Source organism: Corythoichthys intestinalis, chromosome 17, assembly GCF_030265065.1.
Source record: "Corythoichthys intestinalis isolate RoL2023-P3 chromosome 17, ASM3026506v1, whole genome shotgun sequence".
Taxonomy (NCBI): domain Eukaryota; kingdom Metazoa; phylum Chordata; class Actinopteri; order Syngnathiformes; family Syngnathidae; genus Corythoichthys; species Corythoichthys intestinalis.
The window spans coordinates 1,176,555-1,200,492 of NC_080411.1; the positions used below are offsets into that span (position 1 = coordinate 1,176,555).

Sequence of the window (23,938 nt, forward strand, 5' to 3'; positions counted from 1 at the left end):
AAATTCAGCCTGTTGCACGTCAGAACAATTTGGTTTATTGACACTAACATTTTCAATATTTCATGATGGTAATGGTTTCTGGTACAGTAAAGTCATTCAATGTAATTGACTGTAATAGACGGCCTGACAGAGAGCTCGCATGTTTACAGCATGAGAAAGGCTGGCCGTAAATGATCACCGTCCATGGCAGTCAATTCATTTTGAAGAGCACCAAGCAGGTTTAAAGTTGAGTAAGTTCTTGACATGACACTTGCTCAAGGCACTCGTTACGTGCTGCAAAGCTCATTTTCTTTCATGAGCATCTGAATTTGGCCATTGACTGTAATTATTCAATGATACGCTTTCCCCACCACCAGGAGCAAATATCAGAATGATAAGCGTGATAGCACTGAATTGTCTTTGTGGAGGAAATTGTCATTATTTTTCCAGGAAGGAGGAGAGGGTGCTTTTAGCACGGCGGGCCTTCTCTATGCTATCGAAGGTTGGGGTCCCGTGAGGCAAGTCCAGACGGTCATTTTCAGACACCATGATACACTCGGCCTCCCCTAAAAAGGCAATAAGAGCAGAATGGGTTTTGGTCTCAGCCAAGTTAATGATCTTTTTTTTTTTTTTGTAACCCTGTCCTGTTCAGCTGCTTGACACAGAGAATGGGAATCTGAGTGTCCTATTGGTCTGAACTAGGGCTGCAGCTCTCACATATTTTAGTAATCCAGTAATCGACTGAAAATTCTATCGATTAATCGAGTAATCGGATAAAACAAATATATTTTTAGGTGAAGAGCAATTATAAATATACATGAGAAAACAAGACATTTCATCTAATCTTGAACCATTTTCAGTCAATCAATGTCTTTATTTTCGATGTATATTGTTGAAAACAGCCAACAATTGCATCTGAGATGGAACAAGAATTAAAAAAAAAAAAAGACATTACTGCTTTCACTCAAAAAACTTTTAGATCTTATTAAAAAAAAATTTATATATATCTTACCTAAAAATGCCGTTACACTTGCTAACACACATCACTTAAAAGTTAGGATTTTTTCCCCACGTGTTTCAATTGAATTTCTATTTGTGTCAAGCCATTTTTAAGTTCTAGTTAAGTTTTAAGTCAGTCTAAACTGTAAGTCCTGATAGGATTTCGAGTTTTTGCAGTCTTCAAAATAAATGTATGATACAGGCTGTATTGAAGCACATTAGGGACCAGTGCTACTTGGTGTTTATCCAGCAATGACTACTGAGCTAAAATTGATAGTTACCATTATTGAGTTTTTATTTTACACCCTCATCACTCCACAACGCTATGTTGTTAAAGCTTGTATGTAAGACACGTTAGCCACGCATCGACAGTGGTCATAATTAATAGAAACCTAGCCCTCCGCAGGGCTAACGTTACGTGAGCTACTGACAGTAACGTTAATCTTATTTATTAGCGTTTAGCGCTCTTTATTAGCGCTTAGCGCTCTACTGCTTTAAGATGGCGGCTGTTTACTAACGCTGCCCAGACGCTGCTGAGCGTGTCATTTCGCATCTAGTTCAACTAGCAGTGCAACGGTTCGCGGTTCAAAACCGAACCGAACGGTTCGCCCTGTTCGGTTCAATACGCCTTTATGAACCGCGCCTTTTTGGTTTTGCAGTTACAGTAATTTATTCCGAACGCTTGTGGAATGAATTGGTCAAACTCTCTGTGCCTGTGTGTGACGTGAAGCGCAGCTGTGGAGAAATTCCCGCCCCACGAGTAAATGTCCAATCGCTGTCAAGCACCTGTGTAATAGGAGCCGAGTAACGCCCTCTCTCGCTTACGAGTGAGGTGAAAGTGAAACAAGAAAGAAAACAAAAAAAGTTATGGCGAGCGGAGGAGTCGACAGACCGAATTTGGAGGAAGCACCGGCTTCTTTCAAATCTGCGGTGTGGCAACATTTCGGTTTCCCCGTGGACTCCAATGCAGACGGAGAGAAAATATTGAAAAAAAACATAAAACAATTTGCAAGCATTGCTCAGCGCTTGTTCCCTATGCTAACGGCAAGACTTCTAACATGACCCAGCAGTCAGCACTTCAGCCGGCATCACCCAAAGACATCGCTTTCTCAGAGCAGGACAACCCCGAAGATGACACCAGTGAAGACACACGGGTCTATAGAAGAGGCGTTCCAAAAGCCTTACAAATCAGGTCAGAAAAACACAAGAAAATAACCCACGCAGTGGGGATTTGCTTTGCAAAAGACATGCAACCATATTCCGTGGTTGAAGATGCGGGCTTCGTTAATTTAATTGCAACGCTTGACCCGCGTTATATTGTTCCCTCGCGGACATATTTCGCCCACAACATAATCCCCGACATTTAAGAAATGGCACGCAAAGCCATTGAAGATGATTTCACGAAAGCACATATTTTCGCCCTGACCGCTGATAGTTGGACGTCCCGTGCTACAGAGTGCTACTAACTGTGACGGTCCACTGTAATTCATACCTGTCAAGTTGTACGGTCTCGTCGTAATTTGTACAAGTGAGCACTGGTTTTTAAATGTGTACGCCGTCCGTTACGTTCAAAATCTGCACGTTTTTCGTGCATTGCGTTTTTGTGTTTTTTTCATCCGTTCGGATTTGGTCACCGTTTCTGCAAGGAGTCAATGTTCGTTAGTACTTGAATGACACGAGAAAAGTCAGACACGGAGAGGGAAGAGTGTTGAGACGCTGTAGCAAACGCGATGCTAGGCTAGGTGGCTCCAATTTCCTGACCGTGGCCGACATCATACAATCTACGCCTAGATATCGCATGCATATAAAACTACAAGCGAAATGACACTCAGTAGCGTTAGTAAACAGCCGCCATTTTAGAGCAGTATACTTCTCAGAAAGGCTCTGTTGTAGTAAACCTTAGCAACTTTTTATCCAAAATACTGCTAAATCGGCAAAATCTTGACTTGAGTCTATCTTTAAAGGCTGAAACAGTTATGAAATTTTCACATGTCGAAAGTAGACGGAAGGGAACTAAGGCAAAAAGGGGAGCAATTTTATCAACTTTATCGGTTGATTCACAACATTAAATGACCTCCAAACATAGCAAAGGTTACTATGTTTTGGGGTTTTTTTTGTTTTGTTTTGTTTTTTTTTAATGAAAAAAAAAACATGAAAGGTATCACCAGTTACTTTGCCAAGTAACTTTTTTACTACTGCGTGTGTATTTCAGTAGTCAGTCACTACACTTGCCAACAAGCTAAGAAGCATTTTAACAGTCAAAAATGTTTAAATTTTAAGTGTTTATTTCATTTTTTTAAAAGCAAAATAAAGGCAGTTTTTAAAAAAATAAAAACGCAAACCGAAACCGAACCGAAACCGTGGGTTAACTGAACCGTTGCACCCCTAAGTTCAACATACATGTGATCTCTATGAGACGCTACCTGCTATCAACGTAGCATCGTGCGGGCTAGTATTTAGCAACGTCGGTGTCGTTTGTAGCGGCTGTCGGCTGCTAAGTTTTTTTAAATTTATTTATTTATTTAGCTTCTTCCTCTACGCACGTGACATCAGCGCGTTGTCCCGCATTAAAAGTAGTCTGAGCAAAACGTGATGCTTAGAGCTGTCAAAATAAACGATTACTCGAGGTGAATAAAATTACTCGGATCAGTTTTTAAACTCGAGTTACTCCAGTTGCTCGAGTATTCGTTTCAGCTCTAGTCTGAACAGTTTTAACATATCACATGGCAGTATGACTAGACATGTGCCGCTTACTAGTTTCAAGGTATATCGTGGTAGGAAAACCTCCCGGTTTCAAAACCACAAAAAATTTCCGTCATACTGTAATACCTGAGGTATTAGCTATTTTTTAAGTCCCAAAAACGCATGGAGAAATCCAGGCATGAAAATGGGTCAGGGGTTGTTTTCCGAAATTTGTGAATCAGTAACAGGCACACTTTTGCAAAATTGACAATGTTTATTGATTAGAAAATGCAGAATAAATGAGATTTATTGACTATAATCCCACAAGAGCAAGCAAACAAGTATAACAAATGGCAACGATGACGCTAGATTTGAGTTTGTCAATCCCAGAATCCCCGCGAAACTGTTACAGCACAACCAGGTGTTCCTTTAGCAATGAAAATTGATTACCATGACAAACGAGCGGGAGCCAACGCTCCGGTAAGGCGGCGAAGGAAGTCCGTCAGCAGGTCACGTACGGATCGCCTGGCTTTGTTCCTTCGCTGCCTAACCGGAGCGTTGGTTCCTGCTCAAGGAGAACTTACACAATTGTTGGTTGACTAAATACTTATTTGCCCCACTGTAGGTAATTTTTAAGTGCAACGTTTCAACGTAAACCTCTTACAAACTAAAATTATATGTAGGAGCGCTAGAAATTTTTTTTTAAACCTGCTAGTGTTATCATAATAAATAATAAAAAGCATAATGCTATTATTCTTTACCTCTGGTAAAATTGGGGGAATAAAAACATGGCATTTTAGCCTGATAGGTCAATAATCATAATTTTAACCTTATACACAGCAAAGTCATTCACTTATTCCTGTGCTTCCACATTTTTATTCCTCATCACTGTCCATATCTTTTTTGAAGGGCAGATTTTTCTTGAGGAAGATCAACTGATCCACATGTTCATGTTTGAGTAGACTGCGTTTCGTGGAAACAATATGCCGGCCTTTCCACCATTGTAGTGGGTTATTTTTCAGGGTTAAAAACTCACGATCTCTGTCCCATACAGATCTGGCTGCCGTTCTCACTTCAAGATCCCAACTTTTGTTTTCCTGGTGCGCTGAAAATCAATCGCGGTGATTCACAACTTCTGCCTGGCAAACTGGCACTGGCGTCAGTGCTCGTGCTAATTGTCCATTGTTTTAGCATGCGGGACTGTGGTTTCGTTTGCTCACGCGTAGTTATGACACACCCATCACGATCGAAATGCGTGATGGGAAGTTGAGGCTACCGCGACTGAGTGGTGGCTGTCCATGTTACACGATGTGTGCCGTCTCGCTTCAAGTGTGGCGATCCTTTGGGTCAAGCAGTGTGGAAGGCACAGCGCAGCATGAACGAAGTAAAAGCTAATTATGTGTCGTTCTTCCAAACATCGCTGGATTCATATAATTAGCAAAGCAATGATATGGGTGCTGATAACCGATCCTTAATCTCGCAATAGCCAAGTCATTGCTCTACCATCGATACATTTAAGATTTACTGTCTATTTACTGTCGATAGGTTAGTTTGCTATCGATACAGCCGTATCGCTCACCTGTAAGACCGGATATCCGGTCGTATCAGTTTATCGTTCTCAAGATTATTAAAAAGGTGAGAAGGGTGTGGAGGAAATACACTGTACAAGTTAATACACATTTAATTTTTTTGTTTTACAGTACACAAAGTACGTTAAAGAAATCCTTTTAACTAACTCGTTTTCAACTAAAGATCAAATTGAAATGTTAGTGGAAAACAATAATAATTTGATTTACCTCTAATCCGATGAATAAGTGTCCCATAAGCGTTGTCCATTTGATATGCCAATATAAAGCTGAGTGGTAAGATGGGGGCCAACAAGGCTGGTTTCTTTCTTTTTAGGGCACTGGATTGAAAAAGAAATAGTGACATTGGATTATTTTTGATTTACTGAAAATGCAGAATTTCCATATTTTTGGACTTTTAAGTCACAATCGATTTAAAAAAACGCTCAATGATGACGCACAAACACACACACATATATGTATCATAAACATCATACTAGAGCTGAAACGAATACTCGAGCAACTCGAGTAACTCGAGTTTAAAAACTGATCCGAGTAATTTTATTCACCTCAAGTAATCGTTTATTTTGACAGCTTTAAGCATCACGTTTCGCTCGGACTACTTTTAATGCGGGACAACGCGCTGACGTCACGTGCGTAGAGGAAGAAGCAATAAAAAAAATATAAAAAACATTTCCGCAGCCGACAGCCGCTCCAAACTACGCCGACGTTGCTAAAAACTAGCCCGCGTGATGTTAAGTTGGTAGCAGGTAGCATCTGAGGAGTCTCATAGAGATCACATGTATGTTGAACTAGATGCAATATGATAGACTCGGCCGCGTCTGGGCAGCGGTAATAAACAGCGGCCATCTTAAAGCAGTAGAGCGCTAAGCGCTAATAAAGAGCGCTAAGCGCTAAAAAATAAGATTAACGTTACTGTCTGAGTCACTAGCTCACGCAACGTTAGCCCTGCGGAGGGCTAGGTTTCTATTAATTATGACCACTTTCGATGCGTGGCTAACGTGTCTTACATACAGGCTTTAACATAACATAGCTTTGTGGAGTGATAAGGGTGTAAAATAAAAACTCAATAATGCTAACTATCAATTTTAGCTTAGTAGTCATTGCTGGATAAAACACCAAGTAGCACTGGTTCCTAGTGTGCTCCAATACAGCCGGTATCATACATTTATCTTGAACACTGCAAAAACACAAAATCCTATCAGGACTTACAGTTTAGAGTAGCGTAAAACTTAACTAGAACTTAAAAATGGCTTGACACAAATAGAAATTCAATTGAAACAGGTGGGAAAAAATCCTAACTTTTAAGTGATGTGTGTTATCAAGCGTGATGGCATTTTTAGGTATATATATGTATATATTTTAATAAGATCTAAAGGTTTTTTGAGTGAAAGCAGTGAATTTGTCTTTTTTTTAATTCTAGTTACATCTGAGATGCAATTGTTGGCTGTTTTCAACAATATACATCGAAAATAAAGACACTGATTGACTGAAAATGGTTCAAGATTAGATGAAATGTCTTGTTTTCTCATGTATATTTATAATTGCTCTTCACCTAAAAATATATTTGTTTTATCCGATTACTCGATTAATCGATAGAATTTTCAGTCGATTACTCGATTACTAAACTATTCGATAGCTGCAGCCCTACATCATACAATATCTAACAAAAATGGAGAACAACAGGCTAAGTAGGTGTCTAATAAGGCAGTGTTTTTCAACCACTGTATCTGAGCACACTATTGTGGCGTGTCGTAGTGTCTGGTGTGCTGTGGAAAATCATCCACTCTCACCTAATTTATCTAAAAAAAAATATGTATACAGGATAGAGCCGGGCGGGATACCGAAAATTTACCCTGACCGAAATTCTTCAGGATGACCGACGTAATTTTGACCATGTCGGTAATTTTGGTAAAACAAGAAACTATGGTCTTTTCATCCCGCTTTGACTCTGTGTTGTTTGGCTTTGTTTATTCCCCTTTAAACTATGGTATAAGTGCTATTTGTTTTATATTGGGTGTGTTACAGTAATACAAACAGTCGATCGGTAAATACAAGAAAAGATACTATTCCCCTCACTTCTGAACAACTCCACTAACTCTGGAAGTGGAGGGCACTTTATCTGTGCCCTTCTTGCAGCTGTTAGTATGGGGCAAAGCATACAGTGGGGCAAATAAGTATTTAGTCAACCACTAATTGTGCAAGCTCTCCCACTTGAAAATATTTCAGAGGCCTGTAATTGTCAACATGGGTAAACCTCAACCATGAGAGACAGAATGTGGGGGGGGGGGGGGGGGGGGGGGGAACAGAAAATCAGTTTGATTTTTAAAGAATTTATCTGCAAATCATGGTGGAAAATAAGTATTTGGTCAATACCAAAAGTTCATCTCAATACTTTGTTATGTACCCTTTGTTGGCAATAACGGAGGCCAAACGTTTTCTGTAACTCTTCACAAGCTTTTCAACCACTGTTGCTGGTATTTTGGCCCATTGCTCCATGCAGATCTCCTCTAGAGTAGTGATGTTTTGGGGCTGTCGTTGGGCAACATGGACTTTCAACTCCCGCCGCAGATTTTCTATGGGGTTGAGATCTGGAGACTGGCTGGCCACTCCATGACCTTGAAATGCTTCTTACGAAGCCACTCCTTTGTTGCCCTGGCTGTGTGTTTGGGATCATTGTCAAGCTGAAAGACCCAGCCACATCTTCAATGCCCTTGCTGATGGAAGGCGATTTTCACTCAAAATCTCTCGATACAAGGCCCAAGTCATTATTTCCTTTACACAGATCAGTCGTCCTGGTCCCTTTGCAGAAAAACAGCCCCAAAGCATGATGTTTCCACCCCCATGCTTCACAGTGGGTATGGTGTTCTTCAGATGCAATTCAGTATTCTTTCTCCTCCTAACACGAGAACCTGTGTTTCTACCAAAAAGTTCTATTTTGGTTTCATCTGACCATAACACATTCTCCCAGTCCTCTTCTGGATCATCCAAATGCGCTCTAGTGAACTGCAGACGGGCCTGGACGTGTACTTTCTTCAGCAGGGGGACACGTCTGGCAGTGCAGGATTTGATTCCCTGGAGCCGCATTGTGTTACTGATAGTAGCCTTTGTTACTGTGGTCCCAGCTCTCTGTAGGTCATTGACTAGGTCCCCCCGTGTAGTTCTGGGATTTTTGATCACCGTTCTTGTTATCATTTTGACGCCACGGGGTGAGATCTTGCATGGAGCCCCAGATCGAGGGAGATTATCAGTGGTCTTGCATGTCTTCCATTTTCTAATAATTGCTCCCACAGTTGATTTCTTTACACCAAGCGAAGAGTGAAGAGATACAGAAAATAAATTATTCCTAAACAAAAGTAGTTATCCGCAACATGGAAGCATTTGCATGGTTGAGCACCAACGTGTTATTCCACAACGGCCAAGGAGAAGGACTTAGGAACTGGACTTCGAAGTGAAGGTTTATTGCCAACAAATGGTTCATAACAAAGTATTGAGATGAACTTTTGGTATTGACCAAATACTTATTTTCCACAATGATTTGTAAACAAATTCTTTAAAAATCAAACAAGGTGAGTTTCTGTTTTTTTCCACATTGTGTCTCTCATGGTTGAGGTTTACCCATGTTGACAATTACAGGCCTCTGTAATCTTTTCAAGGAGGAGAACTTGCACAATTGGTGGTTGACTGAATACTTATTTCCCCTACTGTATAGAAGTTGCACCTGAAAATAAATTGCAGGCACAGCCAAACTATGAAAACAGTGATTTTTAATCCGGAAAACACGGTCGTTTTTATTAGGTCAAAAACAGTCGACATGAGGGACTGATGACACATTGTGGCTTGCCGGACTGACATTGGTGAGAAAAGCTAGCAAATCAAGAGAAGTGACATTTTGCCACCGTACGATCAGTACTTCAGGAAAAGGCCACTGCACAAAATGTCACGCTGTGAAAACACATACACAGGTATTGTGCGAGTCTCTAAAAGGTGTGAGACTCACCCCACGGTGAGGCCGGTAGATGCCACAGCGAAGAATGTCCCAAAATACTTGATGAACTCTCTGGACCAAGCAATCTGCATTGCCATCTGTCGCTCCCTCATCTGGTTCTGCATCATCATCTGACGCTCCAGCTGTACAAACACATACACACATCACTATGTATGCCACTGCACATCTGCTTCCACATGACATCAGCGAGTGCTAGCTCTAACTGGTGGGCTAGTTGGCAAATTCAGTACAGTAAACTTGAAGCAGAGAAAGTACCTTTTCTCTCTCTCTTTTTTTTTTTTTTTTTTTAAAAACCTGTCCTGTTCAGCTGTTTGACACAGAGAATGGAAGTCTAAGTGCCCGGATTCTGAACAGTTTTAATGTTTCACATGGAGAGTCTGACATACTCCCATTGTGATCATTCAAAATACCTTTTTATTATGACAAAGCAGCGAACAGGAAGGGATTATGGGGGGACAGAAGAAAAGAAATACAAGAGAAGAAAGAAAAGAAACACATACACAAACAACAACAAGAAATACATTGAACATCTAAACTAGTTACTAATATGCTGGTGCTATCGTCAGCGAGATGTATTTCCGGTTTACACCATGTGGGGGCCAATTGGCCAGTGAAAGAGGAGAATGGGGGTGGGGGTGTCTATAAGACTATAAGCTAAGTGATTGAAAGGGGTAGAGTGTACACAAATCAGTTCTGTGATCTAGAACCCAGTAATCGTGTGAATCTCTTATGAGTGTAAGCCCGTTGGCGACCAACCCTACGCCGCCGCATCGCCAATCCCGGCACCGGAACCCCCAACCCGAGCATGCCCTACCACATCCAGCAGCACGCAAGCCCCACCGGGCGCGCGACAGCCACGCAGACGGGCGGAGAAACCGCGCGGGCGCCAACCCAGGGCCACGGCCCCCACCCAGCCAGCCCGGGGAGGGAGGGCGGGCGGGGGGGCCATGCGCAGCCCATCCCTCCTCCCGCCGCCCAGCAAAGGAGCCACCGTCCCCCCCCCGGGACCCAGGGTGGTCCCCCGGGCCACCCACGCGCCCATCAACCGGCCTTCAGGGATGGCAGGAGGGGACGCATCACCAACCCCACGCCTACACCAACCCCCGCCCGCCCACCCGGGCCACGAGCCACAGCCACAGCCCCCCAACCGGCACGGCACGCCACGGGACCCCCAGCGGCCCACCAAGCCCCAGGCAAGTACCTTTTCTCATAGGCACCGTCTAACTGTTTGCATTATTGTAATTTCTAACACAATATAATTAATCAGGGAATAGTATCATTTCTCGTATTTACTGTTTGTATTACTCCAACACATCCAATATAAAATAAATAGCAATCATACCATAGTTTAGGGGGACCGGCAGAATATAGGGCATAAAAGATTAGGGGTGCACGATATCCATTTTTTGAAACCGATACCGATATCGATAACTTCCTGCTCCTCAAAGCCGATACCGATAATAAATATATAATTTTTTAAATGTATAACCTGAGTTTTTGAACACCTGGAGGTTTAAAAAAAATAGTGGTGGATTCAACATAGATTTGCCTTTGATCTCATCAGATTTTTCATAATGACATGAACAAAACAGTGCGTTTCCCTTCTGCACTGCCCAACAGCCAGCTAAGAATGAATGCACTTCTATAAACCACAAGGCTTGGTTTTTTCTTGCTTTTATGGGAAGACACTCGTCTTAATATTGTGAAAGCGCAACAGAAAAATGCACATATTCAATACTCAATATACAACAAACTGCACAATACACTTATATACACAACTATTATATGTACTGTATAGCATAGCACACTAGCTTGAGCTACTAAACCATTGGCTGGCTTCTATAACACAACTTATGAAGTTCTGTACATATGAACCTTCACCACAGATGTAAACATATATTGCACATCCATATGTAATAGTAAACATAAAAAACTTATATATTTCCGAGGCAGAAACATAAAGCATTCACGACTGTCAATGCTACCGCTAGACACCGCAATGTGTAAGTGATTGAACCAAACTACTGCGACAAAAAAATAGATGCATTGAATTATTCTGACCAGCAGGTGGGAGCAAAGCCCCACAAATGGTCAACTGATTTCCCATACTAGTGTGTAAAGTGTAAAGTCGAAAAGCGAAAATAAGACTTTGACACGTCACTCGGTTCGGGTTAGCATGTTGGCCTACTGTCACGTCTCTTGTTTTGTTTGCATTCTCCGAAGCCGGGGCAGGGAAATGACAAAAGCCGGACTAACTACGGTGGCATAAAATATCGTTCGGGAGGTGCAAGAAGTTGACAGTTTTGAACAATAAGGAGTAATTTTGCCATGTTGTACCGAATAAATGCATTTTGAATATTTAATATTCCATTTAGCACAAGACTGTTATTTGTCATGACATTTATTTAGTAAATGGAGGAAAATACTTGGATAAAAAGAATATCCTGTAAAAATATTGGAGAGATTGAAACAATGACATTTTGCAGCTCTCTTTGTCGCATTTTCCTCGTTCTGAATATTACCCCCTCAATGGGCTGAATTCTAAATCAGATGAAACCATGACCCTGCCGACGTCATCCTCCTGTTGGGGACGCTAAAGCGATGTAATGACAGGCAGGGGCTAAACGGCAGATTAAAAGACTAATTTCTCGTCATCTGCGCTTTGCCAAATTGTTGTACTGCAGGGGTCCCCAAACTACGGCCCGGCCAGCGGGCCGCCTCCATATTTGGTCCGGCTCCCTGAACTTTTTTTTTCTTTTTCTCAATAGTGTTATTTATTTCCTGGCTTTTTTCTGTTAATCGCAATTCAAACCATCTATAAAATATGCCATATTTTTCTGTAAATTATTGTTGGAATGGAAAGATAGGACACATGACGGATATATATGTACATTCAACATACGGTACATAAGTACTGTATTAGTTTATTATAACAATAAATCAACAAGATGGCATTAACATTATTAACATTCTGTTAAAGCAATCCATGGATAGAAAGACTTGTAGTTCTTAAATGATAAATGTTAGTACAAGTTATAGAAATTTTATATTAAAACCCCTCAATGTTTTCGTTTTAATAAAATTTGTAAAATTTTCAAACAAAAAATAAACTAGTAGCTTGCTAATGTTGATGTCAATAATTACACAATGCTCATGGTGCTGAAACCCATATAATCAGTTGCACCCAAGCGCCAGCAGAGGGTGACAAAACAAAAAACAAGAGTAACAAATGGGCATGACACTGTGCTGTCGTTTTAATCTGTTTGAGCGGGGCATGTGCGTTAAATGCGTCAAATATTTTAGCATGATGAATTTAAAAAATTAATTACCGGTCATTAACGCAATAATTTTGACAGCCCTATATTATATTATATTATCTTATATTAAATTATTATTTTTATTTTATTTGCTTTTGTTCCGTGAAGAATTCAGAAAGGGTTAGTTGATTTTGGCTTTCTGAAAAACAATACATTTTTACATTGAGGCACTCCTGCAATCGTCACACTTTTTCTGTTACAAACTGACCCGCCCCTCATCAGAGAAGGAAAAAGTTATGTGGCTCTCACAGGAAAAAGTTTGGGGACCCCTGATACGGAGTCGAATCGTCTCAAAACATGATTCTAATTCACATAATAACGCTATTTAAGACTTTTTTCATCCTGTCATACATACAATTAAACACATTGGAATCAAACTTGTTTTTCCTTATCTTTTTACATACAATAAAAGAAATACTGTATAGAAATTGTGGCCTTCTTGAAAACGTACCAGTAATACTACACAAAAAAAAGTAAGGGAAGTGGACACATCCTGTTAAGACGCCTTAAAATGTACAACTCACGAAAGCATTCCCGTTCCGCACAAATAGTCTTAAATTACATATCATGGCAAATATGCTAATAACGTCCAAACAAAAGCCTCGTATTGTGACCCCATGTGGACTACCGTGACTCCAGCAAATATGAAAAGAATCACGTCAAATCAGAACGTTCAGCTGCAATTTACTAGCAGAGACGCCAAGGGTGAGTTAATGTACAATAATCTCCACTTGAGATAATGAACACACTCAGGTCTTAGACTTTCTTTTCAACGTTTCTCAAGAAACACGCTGTTGAGATTGCTTGTGGGGTTCAAACCTTAATGGAAAAGAAATGTTGAATTAGTCACCAATTATTGATGTGTGGGCTTTCAACGACACATGATTCTTTTGGAATAAATTATGCCACTTTTGTATGAATTCTGTGCTGATCACAGTTAGTATGGTGGTTTACCATAGCAATGGTAAATTAGGGTATACACCATATACTGTACAACAAAGCTAACATGATTGAATTGCAGATTCTTATTATGTTAGCTGTGTGCATGTAGTAAGCACAAAATAATCAGGTAAACTGTAGAGAAAACAAGCCGACCGAGAACAATTGAGATCACTTTTCAATTCGGTAGCCAAAATGAAGTTTCAAAATGATTGTCAGACCTCAAACAACTGAGTTTTGTATATGCAAAATTGTTGTCCCGTGTTATCATTGTGCTTTCTTTCCTTCAAGGGCGTAGGTTTGGTCTCAACATTGGTAAGGACGATATAACAGCATAACCTGCATGTGCACTTTTTGCTGGGAACGGAACATTAATAAGATCAAATAGATTGGGTGAACGGGTGTCAGGGCTACATTTCTCACCAAGATGAACCTAATTAATTGATAGGCTAAATGATCAATGCAAAATAAATCCGTATTGACTGATACTTTTACGTACATTGGAAAAAAGACATTTTGTGTGTGTGTTCAATGTATTTATTCACAGCTAGCATTGGAAAGAGATACATACAGTGGTAAGAAAAAGTTTCTGAACCTTTTGGAATTTCTCACAGTTATGCATAAAATCACCATCAAATGTGATCTGATCTTTGTCAAAATCACACAGATGTAAAAACAGTGTCTGCTTTAACTAAAACCACCCAAACATTTATAGCTTTTCATATTTTAATGAGGATAGCATGCAAACAATGACAGAAGGGGGAAAATTGAGTAAGCGAACCGTCTGCCTAAGGAGACGTAAAGAGCAATTGAAACTAAATTTGACCAAACAATTTAAGTCAGCTGTGTGCCCAATCACTGATGAGTGCTTTAAAGTTGCCCTACCCGCTATAAAACACACACACCTGATAAGAATTGTCTTGATGAGAAGCATTGTCTGATGCGCATCATTGCTCGGTCAAAAGAGCTGTCTGAAGACCTGCGATCAAGGATTGTTGATTTGTATCAAGCTGGGAAAGGATACAAAACCATCTCTAAAAGTCTGGATGTTCATCAATCCGACAGACAGAGAAGTTGTCTACAAATGGAGAGAGTTTGGCACTGTTGCTTCTCTCCCAAGGAGTGGCCGTCCAACAAAGAGGACTCCAAGAGTTCAGCGCAGAATACTCAGAGAGGTAAAAAAAGAAACCTAGAGTGTCTGCTAAAGACTTACAGAAATCATAGGCACAGTCCAATATCTCTGTGCACACATGAACTATATGTAAAACTATGGCCAAGAATGGTGCTTATGGGGGACTCCATGGACGAAGCCACTGCTGTCTAAAAAAAAACATTGTTTCTCATTTAATGTTTGCAAAAAGGCACATGGACACTCCACAGAAGTTTTGACAAAATATTTGGTAGACTGATGAAACCAAATTTGAATGGTTTGGGAGTAACACACAAGGTAATGTGTGGAGGAGAAATGGAACAGTTCAACAACATCAACACCTCAACCCCACCGTGAAGCATGGTGGAGGGAGCATCATGATTTGGGGCTGATTTGCTCCCTCAGGGCCTGGACAATCATTAATGGAAGAATGAATTCAAAAGTTTTGAAGGAAAACCTGAGGCCGTCTGTCAGACCGTTGAAGCTAATAAGAGGATGGATGCTGCTGGACAATGACAATGATCCAAAACACAGAAGTAAATCAACTTCAGAATGTTTTAGAAGAACAAAATACACGATCTGGAGTGGCCAAGTCAAAGTCCAAAATTGAACCCCATTGAGGTGCTGTGGCATGACCTAAAGACAGCGATTCATGGAAGACATCCCAGGAATCTGACTGAACTACAGCGGTTTTGTAGAGACTAATGGGCTAAGATTAGTCCTGATTGATGTGCCAGACTGATCTGCAGCTACAGGAAGCATCTGATTGAAGTTATTGCTGCCAAAGGGAGGGCCACAAAATATTTAATCTGATGGTTCACTTCCTTATTTTTCACAGTTTACATTAAAATATAAAAACCCAATAGATTTTTGGGTGGTTTTAGTTAAAGAAGACTGTTTTTTCCATCCGTGTGATTTTGACAAAGATCAGATCACATTTGATGGTGATTTCATGCAGAAATGTGAAAAATTCCAAAACGTTGAGATTGTTTTTCATACACCTGTACAATGTACATCACATTATTCAAGGCCAACCCCTCCCACTTAAAGTGGATTGGATGTCTATTGATGGCATTCATTGATTTAAATTTCAGTTTGATAAATATTGAAACATATACACTCATTTAGAGAGGGGTTATTAATAGAGATCGGCATCCCAATTGATCGGGTCCGATCACGTCATTTTCAAAGTATCGGAATCAGCAAAAAAATATCTGCCATGCCTTTTTTTAATATCTATATATATTTTAATTAAATCGTTTTCTAATTGTATTTAACGTTACAGACATTATATGTTACACTGATCCAGAGTCTTTAGTTTAGGCTTAAGGTAGGGTTAATAAATACCCCGATGACGGCGGCAATTAATTTATTAAAAAATGTGTCACGTTAAAAATAATTAGCGCAATTAATGTATGCGCTGCACGACCCTCTCACTCGATATCGTGCTCAATCTGTAACGACGCCGTTTTACCTATATATAGAGATAAAAGGCAGCGCCTAATAAGTAGAGTGCATTTTGGCAGCTTTTGGAGCCTTTCTTCCATTGGCTAAAGCCTAGCAATCCCTCTCCCTATGATTAGAAATATCATGGGAAGCAATGTGGGGAAGCAAAGTGGCAATTGATTTTTTTCTTAACACTAAGCCTGAACGATATATTGTTTAGACATCGCCATCGCGATGTGCGTGTGCGCGATAGTCCCATCGCAAGCACGTGCGATAGTTTTTCTTTTTTTTTCGATCCACATACGCCTCACTTTCTGGTCTGCGCACAGCCTCCTACCCTCCTTCTCCCAGCCTTTTGATCCTCTCAGTCACTGGCACAACGATGGCTTTGATCTGGCCAAAGAAGCAGACTTCACACGGGCGTCTGTCAATCATCGTTTAACTTCTTAAACAGTTGCAAGGAAGCCGCGCTGGAATGAATGTGTGTACTGTGAGGACGTTGGAGACATTTAAATGCCAGAAGTGATCATGAGGAGTTTGAAATTTCTACATGTCACTTCAACGGTCACAGCTAAAGTAGATAAACAGAAGCATTTAATAAAGCCAAGCATTTATCTGCTACAGTACTTTATTCTTGTTCAAAAATGATTTGGTTGGACAGTTATGTTTAAAACTTATCATAATTATGACATTTGAAGTGCTTAAAAACCATTTATTTATATACATTTTTAAAATCACTGTGGGGGGGGGAGTGAGAAAAAAACATGTCTTTTATGTATCTCTTTCCAATGCTAAATCTGAATAAATACATTGGGCACAAAAAACACACACACACACAAAAAAAAAAATGGGGGGTGCGCTACTTTGCAGTTTTTCACTTATCGCGGTAGGTTCTGTTCCCAATTAACCGTGAAAAACAAGGGATGACTGTACACTGTGGTGATGGTGAGTCATCTAAAGTCTTTCCAAACAGCTATTTAAGTCATCTTCTGAAAATTTATTGAAAAAAAATATATATACATTTTTTTTAATATCGCAATATAATATCGCAATATATCGCAAATCCAAAAAAAATCGCAGCAATAGTTTTTTCCAATATCGTTCAGGCCTACTTAACACCTTAAATTATTTCCCAAAGAAGAGAAGATACATCCAATGGTAGCACGACGCACAGTCATGGTTCCACTTCCCATCATGGTTCCACTTCCCATCATGCATTTGGGTTGAATGGCTGCAGTATCATTTACTGAAAGCTCAAGAGATACACTAGATGGCAATATTTAGTCACAATATACAAAGTCACAAGTCTTTCTATCCGTGGATCCCTCTCACAGAAAGAATGTTAATAATGTAAATGCCATCTTGAGGATTTATTGTCATAATAAACAAATACAGTACTTATGTACTGTATGTTGAATGTATATATTCGTCCGAGTTTTATTCATTTTTTTCTTAATGCATTGCCAAAATGTATATGATCGGGAAAAATTATCGGGAATGATTGGAATTGAATCGGGAGCAATAAAAAGCAATCGGATCGGGAAATATCGGGATCGGCAGATACTCAAACTAAAACGATCGGGGGCAAAAAAAACATGATCGGAACAACCCTAGTTATTAAGCTATCAAATTTTACCGAGCTCTAGTCAGCATATGTCGTCATCACTCGTTTGGAGTTCCCAAAAAAACGAAACCGTAATTACTGTACTGAGAACCAGTTTTTCTTATTCTCCTCCTTGTTGATGACACATTTGTTACACATCTTGGCAAAGGTCTCAACGGAAACATATGACTCATATGGCGACACGATACCGTTGGGGTGCTTGCATGTAATCTTAACTTTGATAAATCTAGATTTTCAGGATTTTTGGACCATCAGAATAGCTGCTTTATACATGGTATTCGTCATCAATTGTAATCCTGCCAAAAGAGCGACACTGAGGTCATCTCAAAACAGTTTCATGACACGTGAGTCATTTACGCTTCTTCTTGCAGCTACAGGGTTCCCCTTGAGCTTTGGGACAACTTTGTATATTCATATATACTTCTGTTGTGAATGTTTTCTTTAAAAAATTTTTTTTTTCATTTATGACAAATTAGCTCACAGAGCTACACTCTGGCGCGAAGCATGTCATAAATTTGCCATGTCGAATACACTAAATGAACAAATGCGCAATTTGACATGAATTGTGATTAGAGAAGCAAAAAAGTGTGAGAGAAAAATGACGCACAAGTGACCTCTAAAGTCAGCAGCAAATCAGCAGAAAACCCATTGACATTTCTTCATGGGCTGTGAGTAAATGTTTCAATCTATTCTTGGACAACTGATCATGACAGTAATCTCCAAAAGATAACTGTTGGGCCATCTATGCATTTAATACAGTGGTATGAAAAAGTATCTGAACTACAGATGTCCCGATCCAATATTTGGATTGGATCGGACGCCGATATGGGCAAAAAAATGTGCATCGGTATCGGATCGGCCAACATGGAAAAATTCCGATCCAGACTTCCCATCCAGTTTTTTTTTTAAAAATACGGTCCGGGTTTTCCAGCGCACCGATTTACATAATGCATTCCAGTTTTTGCTTCGGTTGCCCTAAAACCCGGTCCGCATTTTACGGCACACCTTCAACACACTACATTTAAATTAACGTCTCCCAATTTACCCAGAGACTTTATCGGTAAAAATGTCAGCTGTGTGGGATCCTTTCACCTTAAAGGACGACAAAGATGAAGAGGCAGAGTGCAACATATGCCACAATAAAGTCAAGCGTGGTGGTAAAGCTGTAAGAAGTTTTAATACAACCAACCTAATCAAGCATTTAGCGAAATACCACCACAAACAATATAAGAAGTATGTTAAGAAAACCGAAGACAAAAAGAAAGGTCCTATACAACTAACACTGGCAGAAACTTTTGCTATGCGTGACAAACTGGCACTTGACAGTCCCAAAGCCCAGGGAATAACAAGTCATTGCCGAAGAATTCATTCTGGATGACGAGCCATTATCTCTCGTGAGTAAAGACGCATTATCCAACACTTAGAACCACGGTACAACATGCCCAGCCGTCATTACACCCTTGAGCGATTCGGCCGTGGAAGATCCGAGAACGATTCACAAACATCCAAATTCCAATTATTGAAATATGTCAAGTAAAGCGGAACTAACACACAGCGCGGTCTTCGGGACGCAATGAGAAACGGACCGCATTGCGTCCCGAGAGTAAACATCATGCTTGTCATAGACCCGGGTAATGCCAATGCTCAACTCACGGCTTTAGCTCAACTCATGCCGCTGGATAAAAAAACACAAGAATACCTGACTGCTGCTGACAGCCGCTACAAACTACGTCAACATCGTTTTACTGTAGATAATAGATATCATATGTATATAGAACTAGATGCAAAATGACAGACTCGACGGCGTTAGCAACATTGAAGTATTGAAAACTAGTTGCGTTAGTAAACAGCCACCATCTTAAAGCAGGAGACTTCCCTAGTAGGCTGTTGTGAACCTTCCAAGCGAACCTAATTAACTTTTTATCTAAAATACTCCTAAATCGGCAAAATCATGACTTGAATCTATCTTCAAAACAGTTTTAAAACTTTCACATGTCGAAAGTAGACAGAAGGGAAATTATGGAATAACGGGAGCAATTTTAACAACTTTAAGAGTTGATTCGCAAAATTAAATGAATTGAATGTAGTTTAAAGCTGCTGATACAGAATGGGGACTTGAGTATTTTATTTACTGTTTTAAAATGTTAACTTGATACTGAAATAGTCGTTTATTTAAACCTGAGAGGCTTTTTATACAATTTTTGTAACTAATGCACGAAACATTAAAAGCATCTAATAGCTTGGGGGGTTTGTGGGATTTTCCACTGAGGTTGCTTGTGTGTTTTGCTTTTTTAAGACAGTTTACAATATTATTTGCACGTTTTACTGACTGACTATGCCATTTCTGTTTGTTATTTATAATGTTTTGTGTTTGTCACTGAATAAAAAGGTCAATTTCTTGTTACCAACTGTTGTTTGTTATTCAAACTCACCTAATTCAGCTGGCTAGTTGTTATCAAGAGTACTAAAACCTTTTTCAACATGAGTCTGACAATAATAAGGAGGCTAAATAACTTTAAACTTTAACACATGCTCAGATAGGCCGGTATCGGTATCGGCCAGTATCGGTATCAGATCGGAAGTGCAAAACAATATCGGTATCGGATCAGAATTGCAAAAACCTGGATCGGGACATCCCAAACACTAAGACACTGTTTTTTCATCTGTGTGATTTTGACAAAGATCAGATAACATTTGATTGTGATTTTATGCAGAAATGTGAGAAATTCCAAAAGGTTCAGATACTTTTTCTGACCACTGTACATTTGGCAGTTTTATAATTTTACTGGCTTGACTGTAGTTTTGAATTTACAGCGTGTTATTTTGTGGAACCAAAATGTTAGCATCTTAGCAAATCTAATCTTAGCAAATGGGCAGTTTAGTAGGAACAACCTAATTCTATGGGACAATGCGGAAATATGATGAAAGCCAATAATGATATACTGTAGTACTACTGAGTAGCGCTGCAACGATTAATCGATTAACTCGAGTATTCGATGAGAAAAAAATATTCGAATTAAATTTTGCTGCTTCGAGTATTCGGTTAATTAAAGTGGTGTTGTAAAGGTTTGTTTTGAAAGTGTTTGCATTTAGTTTTATTGATGTGGGTGGATACACGGCCCTCTAGTCTACCTCATTTCACATGGCTGAATCCATCTGCTCCCTGTTAAGACCAACATTAGCTAAGTTTTTGTTTGAGCTAATGTTTTTTTTTTTTTTAATGCATTCGTAATTTAGTTCATAGGTATATTTAGCCATTTTTGTGGGAATATGTGTCTGAACCATTTGTTAACAGCATTGTAAAAAAAGTTGGGATTTTATAGCATTTCAGCTAGCAGACTAAGTTAGCCAACTCCTCTTTTGTTGTACATAGATCTTCATTTTATGATTTTTTTTTTATACCGTTTGAGGCTCAGCTGAGGTATTTTAATTTTTCATGTTCCTTATCCGATTACTCGATTATTCGAACTCAATAGTTCATCGATTAATCGACTACTAAAATAATCGATAGCTGCAGCCCTACTACTGAGACTTGGCCGTTTTGGTCCTTAACTTTAATTTAGCCCGCATGCATTTCTGCAATCTCAGCATAGCTTCACCGAAACATTGGCAAACACTTTCAAAATGTAGGCCATTGCAACTCTTCTCCTTTTTGTCTATTAACATTTGGAAGATATCCAGATTTATGAGAAGACAGGTGTCAAGTCAAACCTGCAGCAGGGTGTTAAGGTGCTTTTAGTTTAGTTGCACTGCACTTCAACAAAGAAACAGGCAAACCTCTCACGGGAGGTCACCACACCTGAGAGAAAAGAGAAATGCCAGTCTGGATAATACTCTATATTTCAAGTTTCAATTTGCATTAATCCCGCCTCGGATAAACCTCATAGGCTACGATACTGCCACTGCATTTAATGCACCGGCTACTGGAAACAAGTGCCTCCTGCAACTTAAAGGAGTGATAGCCTCTTCAGTGTGGTGTTCAACATGACTGATATGAAAAGGAATCTCTCGCTAGGTAAGATAAAAATGCATAATTTAATAATTCTTTTCATCTACTCGATTGTGACAACTTGGACAGTTTAAGAATGAAGAGCTGATTTTTTTAAAATAACAAATAAGTGCTAATGTTCATAATAATGTTTTACACTTGAACACTACTCCATTACGGAAATCTCTTTTTATTGATTATTTGCTACACCCTTGAAGTAGAACTGGGGTTTCTGTTCAATACTATACAAGTGACATGGTTGATTTGTATTACACACGATGCTAAATTGGGATTATATTTGTTTGTTGAATTTTTTGATGAAGGGTAATTTGAAGCTACCTCAAGGGGTTTTCCTTATACAATGCACTGTTTGCTTAATAAAGTTACTTTTTTCATATAGTTTTTTTTTTCTTTTTTTTTTTTTTTCTATTAAATAAAAAACAGGATATTCAAATATCATTTGTTTGCATTATTTTTTTGGGCTGCATAGTGGATACGTGTATTTGTATATTTTAACCAGGGCTGTGCTTAGTCACAGAAAATGTGTCACGTTGGTATACTAATGATTAAATAATCACATTTAAATGAATGTTTGTTTTTTTCTACCCCTCCTTTATCGATTGTCAAGGTATTGGAACTCTATTTTGGAAAATACTTAAAAACAAATGACTCATACTCAAGCTAAAAATGTGATTGGGTTTCCCTCCTAAAAATAACTTTTGTGACATGTTAACTTGGCCTAAGTGCGTCACTGGGTGAGGTAATAAAGAAAGCCACGTCAGACATATTCCACTAATTACAAGCTTCAAATTTTTACGTGATTCATCACACTGACACTGAGACCTGCTCAGGCATGACATTTGATATGTAAAACAAAAAGCAAACAAAAATAAAAGTTTTCATTCATTAAAAACATATAGTGTTTGATGTAGTGGCAAAAAGTTCAAGGCACACCAATTAATTACTGTATTGTTTTGGACTATAAGACAGCCAAATTTTTTGATCGGATAGGGACACCTCTAGTATGATGAAATCTTTTTTTTTTCAAGCTGTAGACACCTCTGATCAAGAGACAGAAGGAGAGGAGAATGTCTGTTGTAAGGTGGACACTGACCAGACCAGCAGGCCTTGTACTACAAGGACTGCATTAGGAGGTTCTACAGAATGGAAAAAGAAGCTGAAATGATCTCTGTCTGGTTGAGAGATGTGTGGATCATGTTTACTTTCTTTCTTTTTATTTTTTTAACCTGTCCTGTTCAGCTGTTTCAGAATGGAAGTCTAAGTGTCCGGTTGGTCTGAACAGTCTTAATGTTTCATATTGAGAGTATGACATACTCCCATTGTGATCATTCAACATACCTCATTTATTAAGACAAAGCAGCGAACAGGAAGGGGTTATGGGGGAACGGAAGAAAATAAAAGAAACACAAGAAAAGAAAGAAAAGAAACACAAACAACAAGAAATACATTGAACACCTACACTATTTATGAATATGTTGGTGCTATCGTCAGCTAGATGTATTTCCAGTTGACACCATGTGGGCGGGGGCTGTTGACCAGGGAAAAAAGGGGGTTGGGGGGAGTCCATAAGGTAAGTGATTGGGAGGGGTGGCATGTACACAAATCAGCTCTGCGATCTAGAAACCAGTAATCATGTGAATCCCTTGTGAGTGTAAGCCCGTTGGCAACCGACCCTATGCTGCCCCATCACCCATCCCGGCACTGAGGCCCCCCACCCAAGCGCGCCCAATCACATCCAGGCATACACGAGCCCCATCAAACATGCAAAAGCCACGCAGACGAGCAGAGACGCCACCCCAGGGCCACGGCCCCTACCCAGCGCAACCCAGCCCTCCTCCCGCAGCCCAGCATAGGGGCCATTATCACCCCCCAGGGAACCAGGGTGGTCACCTGGGCCACCCGCGCCCCCGTCAACCAGCCTTCAGTGATGGGAAGAGGGGATGCACCACGCCATGGTTGTTTTTAGAAATTCCTTGCATTGTTAAAGCAACACTCTGTAACTTTTCAGTTTTGGTTGATTTTAGCCAAGCCGGTGAACAAAAGCCGTAATGTTTTGCCTTAAGGAAGACTGTGTTTCCCATGAGGACCAGCGCACACCCGTGCAGTGTTGTAAAATCATCATAATCAGCACATTTGTAGATTTTTTTTTTTTAACTCATTTTGAAACCTGTGGCTTGTAGTCCAGTGCGGCTTATTTG

At 39.8% G+C, this 23,938-nt stretch overlaps 1 protein-coding gene across 3 annotated transcripts in view; it reads right to left on the bottom strand.

The window, feature by feature from the left end:
* Positions 1 to 12: 12 nt before the first annotated feature.
* plgrkt (plasminogen receptor, C-terminal lysine transmembrane protein) overlaps positions 13 to 23,938 on the bottom strand; it is a 37,824-nt gene continuing 13,898 nt past the window's right edge. For all 3 annotated transcript variants that reach the window (XM_057818682.1, XM_057818680.1, XM_057818681.1), the window contains exons 3-5: positions 9,247 to 9,377; positions 5,457 to 5,566; positions 13 to 545 (exon numbers count right to left, since the gene is read on the bottom strand). In XM_057818682.1, coding sequence (XP_057674665.1) covers positions 418 to 545; positions 5,457 to 5,566; positions 9,247 to 9,377 — 369 coding nt within the window. In that variant the 3' untranslated portion in view covers positions 13 to 417. The remainder of the gene's footprint in view (positions 546 to 5,456; positions 5,567 to 9,246; positions 9,378 to 23,938) is intronic.